This window comes from Simochromis diagramma, unplaced genomic scaffold (assembly GCF_900408965.1).
Source record: "Simochromis diagramma unplaced genomic scaffold, fSimDia1.1 OVJJ01000802.1, whole genome shotgun sequence".
Classification (NCBI taxonomy): domain Eukaryota; kingdom Metazoa; phylum Chordata; class Actinopteri; order Cichliformes; family Cichlidae; genus Simochromis; species Simochromis diagramma.
Genome location: NW_024387492.1, coordinates 5,466,638 through 5,478,737, shown reverse-complemented (window position 1 = coordinate 5,478,737; position 12,100 = coordinate 5,466,638). Strand labels below are relative to the sequence as shown.

General features: G+C 40.5%; 1 protein-coding gene across 1 annotated transcript in view; it reads left to right on the top strand.

The window, feature by feature from the left end:
• Nucleotides 1-2,492: 2,492 nt before the first annotated feature.
• Nucleotides 2,493-12,100, top strand: part of syndig1l (synapse differentiation inducing 1-like) — a 37,033-nt gene continuing 27,425 nt past the window's right edge. Inside the window, exons 1-2 of the mRNA XM_040017479.1 lie at nucleotides 2,493-3,320; nucleotides 10,191-10,831. Coding sequence (XP_039873413.1) covers nucleotides 10,322-10,831 — 510 coding nt within the window. The 5' untranslated portion in view covers nucleotides 2,493-3,320; nucleotides 10,191-10,321. The remainder of the gene's footprint in view (nucleotides 3,321-10,190; nucleotides 10,832-12,100) is intronic.

Below are 12,100 nucleotides of genomic sequence, written 5' to 3'. Positions count from 1 at the left end.
ATCTTACAGCTCATCTGCATTGCAAGACATGCATGCAGGTATGACAAGTAGACCACCTCCAAAAAGCAGAGGAGGATAGGGCTGATTTTTTCAGTGTGCCTACTATACAGTGGTCAAGCTGGGTTCAAAATAACAGAAGTGAAGGAAGGGAGAAAAGCTGTGTATGAGCTCTATGATTGAAAGGTCTCTGATGAGGTCCTGACTGCAGCTGACCGGTGAATCTGAATCAAGTTCTCAGAAATGATAGCAGGGATATTGAGTTGGGGGAAAAAAATAGAAAACAGTGGAGGACAATGTACAAAAAAACCCAAAACAAGTAAAAGAACAGAAATGTTGTGACAGTACAGAGTAAAAGCGGTGAAATGGAGGTATGAGCATTGTTTCAGAACACTCAGGCTATTACACAGCATCACCTCCCTTTGGACTTGCCCTCCTTTTTCTTCCCTGTTGTCCATGTCTTGGTCATCCTCGCTCATGATCTTGACTATTTTTGATTCTCAAACATTCTGGCTTTTTGTTGATCTTTTTTCTCCATCTTGCTTGGTAGTGCACTGGTCCAAATGTCAAGTGCACAACACACTATACATGAAAGGAAGGAAGTTTCAATTCCTAAAATCCCTGGCTGCAAACGCAAGAGTTTCTACTTTAAAGATCAAAATGACAAGATTGTGGTCAGGACTCCACTTACATGCTGTTAAAGACGATTTAGATGGATTTCCTTTGAAGTTCACTTACATTAAGCACTTGAAATTCACATTAACTCTATGAAGAATGCCTTGAACTTTAAATAAAGCCCTTCCTTTAACATAAGGAACAGATACATACCACTGACAGACCTACCTACCTACCTATATGATGGTCAGCAAAAATCTTGAAATACAACATAATTGTGATTCACCAGAATAAAATACAGTTTCTTTTTGAATGTGCAGTACACTGTTATTACCCTTGGCTAAAGAATGTCTGACACATTCAAAATAATACAGCTAGAAAATATTGATGTGTTAATGGGTGCGTGGATTAAATGTAGCAGGGATACTGAGAAATCATAATCTTATTATTTATAATTGGTTGGGAGATCAATCAAGGTTCAGCTTAATATAGGGAAAGACTGAATTATGCAGTAAATGATTATTGAGTAAACTTGCTGTTTCGTGTTAATGAAGCGTCCTAGTTCATGTAGCGGTTTGAGATTGCACAGTTAATGTGGTAGTTTAACTTAATGTTTAGGGGTTTTAAGCTAGTTAAGGTCTCAAAGAATGAGCGTCTCAAATTGTGATTAACAGACCAATTTTATAATGTGAGGAACTACTGTCATGTACTTTCATAATGAACTACTGACAGTTTTAACTAATTATTTACCAAATAATTTAACTGTGAGACGAAAACAGAAAGGATATATAAACTTAGCGCTTTATTAAATGACATCCAGCTATTATCAATATTATTAGCAAATTTAGAAATTTAGATATAGACAGACTGTAGCGACTTCCACAGTCGCTAGAGGCCGGGGATGGAGCCTGCTTCTTTGCCTGACGCGCTGTCAACTTTACGCAATAATGCGAGAGGTGGATTTGCTTACTTGTTTATTAAAGTGCTTTGAGAGTTTACAGAGTAATGTGATTGGCTCGCGATTCAGACTTTTAAAACATCACAGGCTCTAACGCAACAAGGGGAAACTCGTTGCGCAGCGGTCAACAAAAACTACGGCTACCCAGCCCTCCTCTCTGTCAGAATCAAACCAGTGAATGAAAGACTGACAGCGCCCTCTTGATGTCACTGCTAGCACCCACGTGACTGTCATTACACATCACCATAGCAACCAAACAAATGAAAACCCAGTGATCATCAAAATTCAATACATTTAATTATGGCTCCTACACAGACTGATCCCAATATCAATAGTATGGATAACAGCATTGGTATTGGTATTCGATTCGTACTAGTACAACATTATGAATTGATTGTTGCGGAAAGTAAAAATGAATACAGTGAATTGGTCATTAAATGTGTTCAGAACTAGCAAATTGTCGATGGTTTGTTACATAAGTCATGTCACACTGCTCTTTTCTACATAAGCTGCCTTTATAAAATCAGTATCTGATCAATACCAACATTTTTAGTATTGCACGCCATTAAAGGTGTGTGACATCACCTGTACTCAATTAAGCCACGCCCACATAAAAATAAACCTTCAAGTTTACACGAAAAACACAAAATCTCGCAGTACAAAATAATCTACAGCCTACTGCTGTGACTTTGACAATCATATTAGATGGAATCACTGAAAAGTTCATTCAATTCTGCTTTCAGGTCTTTCAAAGTCTATCATAGGAAAGTTGTGGCTCCCCGTGTACTTTGAAATGAAAGATTAAAGTCGCACAGATGTCACAGTGCCTTTACTGAGATCACCGAGTCCATTTTAGCTAATCAAATCAGCAGAGTCACAATAGACATCAGCTGTAGTCCAATCGCTCTAATTGTGGAGGCAGCTTGCGAAAGGTTTTGCTGTCTGCCGTGAAACACTTCGAGATACGACAGTCCACCGCAACTATTTTTTCACGAATAATCACAACAATTACAGAATTATTTTTCTTACTTTTTTTAATCTCTAGCAGAACATGTGTTGTAGTTATTTGCTCTTCCGTGACATAAGCGGCTGCTGTCTGAAATAACTGATTGAAATCATGGAGCGTCTAAATGATGGGCAATTGCCCACACTTCTCAGAGGTGGAGCTTTTAAAGCCTGCCTCTACCTCTTAATGATTTGCAAGAGGAAGAAAAAAAACACACACACACACACACACACATCATCTGTAAGACAAGATTAACCTCGCTACCGTTTTCAGTACTGTGAAAGTAAGATGCATGCAGACGGGCAGGGGTGGACGCTGCTCTGGGGGCTCTCGCTTTGCGCGCACTGCGAAGCGTGTACACTCCTCACCTCATCTCATCATCCGCGTCTCTAAACCTCCCTACACACTCTCCCGCTCTCTCTCTCTTTCTCGTTCACAGAAGCTATTTTAACTTTGCAAAGACGACAGAATTTCAGTGGCCAAATGGCTTATTGAAGAAAGCGACCTTCAAATTTATAGAGGAGAGAAATTACGATACTGTGGCAGGCGGCAGTGGGTTTCTTTTTTTTTTTTTTTTCCCTTTTTTTTTTTGCCCGAGCGATTGGCCATTTCTTCAAATGAGAAAGTCTGAGAAATGTCTTTTTCTGTGGGCGACACCATCAGCATCCGAGCCATAATGTACAGGCGAAAACAAGCCAGTCTTTGCGTCCTTCAAACAATATCTGGATTGACGAGAACTCAGAGGTAAGGAAAAAATATGTATAAATCGTTAAAGCGTAAAGAACATTCTTCGGTTATTTGTTAAAAACTGCCTTTTAATAGTGTGCGTTTTGATCTGTTTTTTAAGGTGTTTTTTTTTATTTTATTTAATTGTCTACAGTAAACTCTGTGTACCCAGACGGTGCTTTTACGTGAATACACATGTTCATGTTTAAGTTATAAATAGAAATAAGTAATGAATATGTCGCACTGCAATGTATTCTGTGATGGAGGATGTAGGATGATGCTGATGAAGAACTCTCCACACAGTTTCCACCTGCGATTGCTGGACCAAAAAAAAAAAAAAAAACCTTCCTTTTCTTTGTGTGTTTTTAAGTGAGAAGTGCTTTTGGCATGAAGTCATCAAGTCATTCTGTGACCTCCTACTGTAACAGCGCCTTTTGGTTCTTTTGTCCCTCTGCAAATAGACTAGAACACTTGGCCAAAGAATGCACCAGCGTCATTTTTACCTCATAAACATAAACAAAGGGAACCAAAGTGATGATTCTGTGTGCATTCAGGATATTTTGTTGTTGTTGTTGTTGTTGTTATTATTGTTGTTGTCATGCATGTAGTTAGTTATGGTTTGAGGTACTCTAGCAGCTCTTACACAGTTATAGTTATATCAGAGATTTAGTAGTGAGGGCAAAATAAGGGGGCATACAACAGGAGTGCAAGACCATGCACTCTAACCCACACACTTACACACTTGCACACTCAACACACCCGCACACAAAAACTACCATTACTTCAGATGACTTAAGCCTAACACACACCAACATTAAATCAAGTCATTATATGTGTGGTTTTGCTTTTTGCGGCAGGTCCCCAAAATGTGCCTGTGCAAACAGATTTATGGCCCCTCTATGAGTAACACACACACACACACACACACACACAGATAGAGAGACTGCCCCCTCCCTCTGATCTACCCCTGGTGCCTTTAATAATTGGGGTAGCACAAGCAAAGTCAGGCCTGATCTCTGCTTTAACTGCTTTAATAGATGGAACTGAGAAAAGTGGTACGTTTCAGCTTCCACCTTGTCTTGTTTTTATTGTTTGTTATTTTTTTGTATTTTTTAAAAGGAGATGATTCTCATTCTGTTACTGTACATTCATTCATCTGTCTATCTGCAGAATAACGAGCACGTTTAGAAATGAGTGCTACAGACTAGAAACAACCTAAATGTTGCTATCATCTGCTAATGGAGATGGTGATCAATAGGCAACAACAAAGGCAACTTAGCCAGAGCCTGCATCTCATAAACAACAAAACACTCCAGCAGAGGCATACATGGCTGCTTTTTGCAACACCCAACCAGTGAATTATTCAAACACGTAACAGAGATGGTGGATTAACATACTGAAGAACACTTTAAATCAACCAACAAAGGTGTGGAAGACAGTAAGCCAGATGATGAGCTCAGGGGCTTCAGAGGAGCCCCGACTTCTATGTTAAAGGGTACTTGCTAAGGGTTTAATGCTTTATCAGCTCACAGATAGACATGTAGACAGAAGGGACAGCAGTGGCTGCTGTAACAGGAATAGGCTTCAGATTAATTTCAAGTGGATTATGACATTTTACACAGTCTCCTTTGAAGATAATAGTTCATAAAAGGATCAGTCAACATGGTGTTAAGTCAGTTACTTCACTTCGTCATTTTCTGTCTCCTAATCTGTCAGTGGACCTTCACGTGCTGAGGCCGGGAGTAAGATTCACTGACAAATGTAGCCTATGTTGGTATTTGCATTTTCAGCAATAAGATCTCGTGCATTATCCCGATTTGTGATCATCAATAACTGCCGGGCGCTACCTTATTATGCATATTATATGCCAGCCGCTGCCTCTAAATGAAATTACAGGAAGATGAAGTTGTTGTTGTCGGGTGCAGCGAGCAGATCTCTACATGCGGTGCACAGGAAAAGCTGTGAGAGACGCAGTCTGGATGGAACGGATTGGTAAACGTGGCCGACGGATGAGACACATTGGTATTCAGCTGCTCTTCGCCGCCGGCTGAAAATGCCCACGCTTGGCTTCAGGGTCAGAGGTCCAAGGTTGATTGGCATTGGGCTGACATGGGAAAATTGATTGTGCTGACTGGAGTCTAATGGGGTTGGAGCGCACAGACGTATCAGCGCGTCTGACATGTTAGCAGTGCCACAGCCTCATTCTTACCCTCACGCACCTGTATTCTTACAGGTTGTTCTCTAATCTTTTAACCCCTTGTCAGACACCTCTGAGATGTCTTACACGGCAGCACTGCAGCACACAGGCCCCCTCTTGTGCTGTCGCTCTCATGCTGAACTGTTTCCCTTGCAACAACGATTGCTCTGCCTCATTCGCTTTCAGCCATACCTCCCAGCTCCTTACGACTCCATAACCTCTGCTGCCCGCCAACATGCCCAAATGCACTCGACCGGAGAATCGCACAAAAGTGTGATCTCTCTCTCTCGCTTTCTCCCACCCATCTTCTCTCCGTGTCTCTTTGCTACTCTACCTTCCTTTCCCAACACCTCCACCCACTCATACACACGTTTATTTACTCACAGCCGCGCACGCACAATACACATCCTCCAACAAACAAATGTGCGCACATAAATAAACACACAAATCTGTGGTTATTTCTTCAGCATTTATCATCACCCATACTGAGTTGTCTTCGGCTTGCACTAAAATACTGTATTCACACTTTAATTCCTGTTTGCAGCCAAATAACCCTTGCTCTGCACCAGCATTGTGGCAGAAATGTATTTGCAAGGATGACAGCACCAAAAAGATTACTCAGAGCATCCCTAAGTAATGACACGAAAAGTAATCCGCTGTCAGCTCGTAGCTTTGTGCAGAGTGGGAGTTTTTACAGAAGCAAAAGCTGGGAAGTTTAGAGGAAATGTTTTTTTGGGCTGTGTGCATCACAACCCATCGTATCTCGTTCCTTAGCCCACGTCAGAGTGAATTATTTAGCATTTATTTTTGCATTAGCTGATGCACTGGTGTGTTTGGACACAAAAGAAAGCAAAATGTTAATTTGTGTATTAGACTCCACCATCTGTCACAAAATCTTGTGTACCTTTTTGGAAGATGAAAATCCCATTTAGCCGTTGTCGGAGCAAATTCACTCAGTGACGCTAACTTTGCGTTTTTTAACAAAAGAATAGCTGTAGTTTTGAAGCTAGCTGCTAATTGTTTTTGGTAAATACGACAGATTTTTGTCTGTCCAAGCTGATTTTTGGTAATGTTACTTTTAACGGGGGAAAATGATCCCGTCTGCCGCTGTGATTGCTGGTCTGATTAAATTTACATTTGCTAAAATTTTAGTTAGAGTTAGTTCCAAACGAATTAACAGCAAATTCAATTGTCTTTTTTATGTTACTCTAGCTTTTAATGGACTCTGTTCAATTCTATTTCATTTATAGAGCGTCAAATCACAACAACAGTCACCTCAAGCTGCTTCCTCCAGGACATATAGGGAGGTTGCCCCTTCCTTCCTATAACTTGCCTCCCACCCCCAATAAATAATGATTAAATGCAGAGTGGTGTATAAACACATAGTGAGTAATGAAAGGGGAATGAAGAAGAAATACACAGTGCATCGCGGGAAGCCTAACCCTAAAAGTAAAGAGGGTGTTTGTCTCCTGAATCCCAAACTGGGAGCCTGTTCGACAGAAGAGGAGCCTGAAAGCTGAAGGCTCTGCCTCCTACTCTACTTTTAAATATCCTAGAAACCACAGATAAGCCAGCAGTCTGAAAGTGAAGTGTTCTGTTGGGGTAATGTGTTCTATGAGGTAGAGTGCACTCCAGTTCATCTGGCAGATTTAGTAAATGTAGCGATGACATAACCCCAATAACCACCTCCCACCACCACCATAAGTTGTATACCCAACCAGTCACTGGTTGAAGGGTACATACAATTTCACTCAGCTGAGGTTTCATTCAACTTTGCCTTGAACAGAGCCTACTTACTACTATCCCATTGAAGCTCTCAGGCTTGGTGGCTGTCCCACATGATTATGGTAATCGCAGCTGTACTTTAGTATTAATGCAGTCGTGATTTATTGATGTTAAAATGCTATTTGTGGCCCCTTTAAGTCTTGATCCTTTGATGTCCTTTGACATTTTGAAAACACTTGGACATGGGGTGTGTTATGTAACGTTTATCACTCACTCCCTGTTGGAACCAATTAATATAAAGCAGTACAAATACTAAAATATAAATTAACTTTGTGTCCACAAAATCTGCATGGATTATTCATTAACCCCACCAGGGAGATTACAGCTGATTTTCAGCAATGCTTGTAGCTGTCAGGGCTGCTGGCTGTAGATTTTTGACACTTAAGCACACATGGGTCAGAGAGCATCCTGCTGCTTAAACAACAGCACGTAACACACACAACATCGGCATCTAAAGTATTTGGCAATCCCAGGGCCGGCTCATCTTTTTTTACAAGGTACTCACACTTTTATCTGACGAACTGAAGAAGTATGTGATCCCCAGGGCTATGCGCGGACCAAAAGGAGCACTGGCATGGAACAACAATGTCAGCATATTCAGACGCAGGAGGTCCAACAGGGAGGAACCATGAAAACTTTGCTGGCTGTCCAGTGCTTACAGAGCTTCAGGAAATCTGGGAGCATGGGGCTTGTGTTTTATTCATGGCGCAGAAAACATAAAAAGGATAGCTAACAAAAATCCTACATCGAGGTAATTTGAGGAAGCGAAAGAAAGAAAACTGCAACATATAAAGTAAATAAGGGAAGGGGAGTCGGGGAATCTGAGAAGGAAGTGATGAATATGCAGCAAATTAAAGAGTGTACAGAGTATAATGAGGGAGCTGTTACATACAAAGCATGGATGGAGGAATAAAGAGAAGAAATGTTAATAGAAAGAGTCTTTAGGTGATTCTAAATCAGTTTCCCCTCCAGGAACCTGAGTATGTTGGACTTTTATAGGGGCTTTTGTTCTTTTGTTCTAGAGTTTATTCCAAAACAACTGCCTGTTTTAAGATGAATTATTTGTCAAAATAAAACAAAAACAAAGCCTAAATATTTTCACAACTTCTCCTGATCATCTCTCATCTTCCTCTAAGGGAGGAATAAATGTATGGCACAGGTCACAAAAGCCTACACCGTATGAAGAATTAAACGTTATTCTAATATGATCACCAGTGCTTTACAACCACAATCAATCTACAAAGAAAGTACACGAATCTTCCGTGACATTATTAACCTATGAACTGACAGACTATTATCCTTATCCCATCACCATAATGCCAGTTTGCATTTTGTGTAATCTTGTTGTCTTCAATTGGAAATACATTACCTTCAAGCATTTAGAAATACGCCAGCAAGCCAGATATACATGATTGGGGTCAGGACCCCCCAGAAATAATCTGCTCTTGGCATTTCTATTTTAAACGCAGATTAATCAGACAAGAGTTCAGGGTGCCGACTGGGAGGCAGAAAACTCTGGACTATTTTTGGAGTATGGAAATAACTGGGAGGGGGGGAAGTTTGTAATTTGGTTTGGATTGCTTTTTAGGGCTGACTGAGGCCTATAAGTCTGGTGTTAAGTATTTGGTCCATCCTCTGAAGCTCACACTTTTCTTAGCTTTGCACTGCATGATTGGCATCAATATTATACATGTTTATAATGCTAATAATCAATGTTGGCTTCAGTATTACAAGCCTGTAGCTATTTAAGGCTGCACATCTGCAGTATACATTCATGGCAGAATCCCAGATTATTAAACAGATATAACAACTATATTTATATACATAGTTCCCACTCCTAAAATATAGATATATGGAAGCCAATTACAAATGTAATTTATGTCTGGATATAAACTTATGAGAAACTGTTTATTAAAGTATAATATTTAAGAATGTTAAATTCAAAACCCACTTCTAAACTGCAGGTTTATACACAATCAAAATAAGAATTATTTTAAAATCTGCATTTACATGTATCCAACTTGGAGTCTACTCAAACACCAGGTAACTCCTGTTAACACGGGATCATTAGTTGCTCCCTAACTAATGAGGCCATTTAAGTCTTTGGGAACGTTCTGCATGTTCCCTTATTTCTCAAAGGGTCTCTACAGTGAATGTATCCACATGTTTGATTTGGCACAGATTTTATACCATATTTTCTCAGGGGGGGTTGTGACCCCCAGAAGCAGTAATTCGTGTGTTCGAGTGTAAGATGAATGTGTGAACCACTATCATGAATCATCACAATACAGTTACAGAATACTAGCAAGTCATTTTTAATGCTCTAGCCCGCTGTGTTATGTCCATCGTCAACCTATTTTATTTATCATACATTTCATAGCCGATGTGTAACTGATTTTAGTATAATGAGTCATAAATTTATACATACATGGGAACCTTCTGAGCTTTATATGGGTAGGAGGCCTCGGCTTATCAGGATCAGACTGTGACAGTAATGACACCCCAATGATCTCTATAAACAATGTAGTGATAAAAATCAAATTAGGTGGACAGAGAACACATGGACACTGATGGTGGAGGTTGATATTTTTAGTATATGGAAATTTCTATGATGTACTGCTGTTAATACTCCAGTGTGTGTGTGTGTGTGTTCATGTTACTTTATGTGTCTAGAGCAAGGAAGCAAATTAAACTTAATTGAGTCGTCTGCAGGGTGCACCTCTCGACAAGCAGAATGTAGTAAAATTTGTTTCTGCTGAGGAAACGACAGCTAAACTTTGATCTGATGCGAGCGAGATTTGAGTAACTGCTACCTGCTGGTACATGACAAATAAAATTCTCCTTCCAAGTTTTCCACTGACTCTAAAAACGCTCCCCGTCTCTATTGCTGTTTCTTTTTCCTCTAGGTCTCAGAGTGCTTAATGCCATTAACTCCTTCACTGACATAAACCAGTCACCGAGGAGCCTCTTTCACATCACTCTTTCATCTCCCTGCTGTCACCGAGAAGCTCCTTCCACTTTTTTACCCCTGCTGATTATGGAGAATCTCAGTGAACTCCAAAATCCTTTGCTGGACAAAAACAGTAAACACATGATCAATGGTTACGGAGGAGAATTCCCCAACAATCATTACCAGGAAAACATTATAAACTACTTCGCTGGAGGAGGAGGTGGAGGAGGTGAAGGTGGAGGAGGAGGAAAAGTGAGTAATGGCAATGCAGTGAGCGGAAGTTACAATACCAACGGGAAGGTGAAATCCCAGCAGTTTTTGGATGCCACCTCGCTACATCTGGCAGTAGAAGCCTTCTACAGACCCAATTTCATCCTATACAAGGAGGACAGTGGCAGCATTAAGGCTAAGGAATACAGAAATGAGTGCTGTGAGACCACCTTCACTGAGAAAAAGGCAAAGGAGGTGTCCAACACAACAGGGGCAGACACGCCCAGCACGGAAGAACCCCAGACGAAGCTGCTGGAGGACGGCGAACACATCAAGATCCAAACGGTTTCCTATGAGGTGGAGGAGGAGGAGTATGTGGAATATGAGGTAAGGGCAAAAAATGCATTCAGCATGGAAAGACAATGCATGATAGAAAGCTTGCATTATTTTAGATACTTTTTAAAATTTGCTCTGTTCTTAACAAAAAGCACGTAGAACTAAAATTAAAATAGAAGAATCCAAAAGTAATAAAAAAATGAACTTGTTTAGCGCCTTTCAAGAAACCCAAGGATGCTTTACATGCTTTACAAAAGTATATAAGTAAACAAAAAGGCTGGAGGGTGAACGCTTTGTTGAAGAGATTCTTTTTGAGAGGTTCCTTAAGAGTTCAGTGTGGAGTGTTTCAAAGTTCAGATTGCAGAGAGTTCCAGAGGGTGGGGCCTGCCACACTGAAGGCTCTGTCCCCAGAGGTGTGGAGGGTGGTGCGTGGGACAAAAGCAGGCCCATTGCATTAGAGACTGTTTGTATAGGGTGCAGCAGGTCAGATAGGTACCGAAGGACCAGAATGTTGAGGGATTTGTAAGTGAATTGTACCGAATAGTACCATATATATAATATTTTAATATACATATAAATTTCAGTTCAGTCATTCATAGACGCATGTGCAGTTTCGTAGGAAAAACCCAAAGCAGGCAGCTAATGTGGGTGTGCATGTGTTTCTGTTAATTGACAGCAAGCTTGCTTGTATTCCTGTGGTAGATCTGCATTTATATCATCACACCAAAGGATTGAGCTTAGCTCCTGGATCAGTCTGCCATTTTTGCTAAACACAAATCCATTTGATCCACTGACCTTGGCCTCAATTCCCAACTCTTGTAAAATTCATCGTTAGATAATAATAAATCACCCATGTCTGCCTCACACAGGAATATTAGGTACCACAGTTTTAGCCACAGTATTTTCACTCTCAACCGACATGACCAATAGCACAAAGCACTCCAAAGGATTTAGGGGATTGGACTGGTGGAATAGGGTGTTAAGAGTCGACCAGTGTCCTGCAACGCTTAATGGACTGGCTGCCACACACCTGAGTCCACTAGAATGAACCTGGACTGCAGTGATAAACATGCAGCTGCAGAAATGCTACGTGAAATGGGTATATATAGCTCATAGAAATAGAAGCTGGGGAAGGGAGGAATGTAAATGATTAACTGAGCTCATCCTGGCAGGATGAGCTGAGGAAAAAATTTGATGTGCAAATGTCAAGAGCAAATAAAATCCAGATTTTCTGATGTGAAGGTTTATTCCATTGTAGTTGTAGATTTGCACACAAAATAAGAGCGAATACATGAGTTACAATTCTTACTGAATTCACAC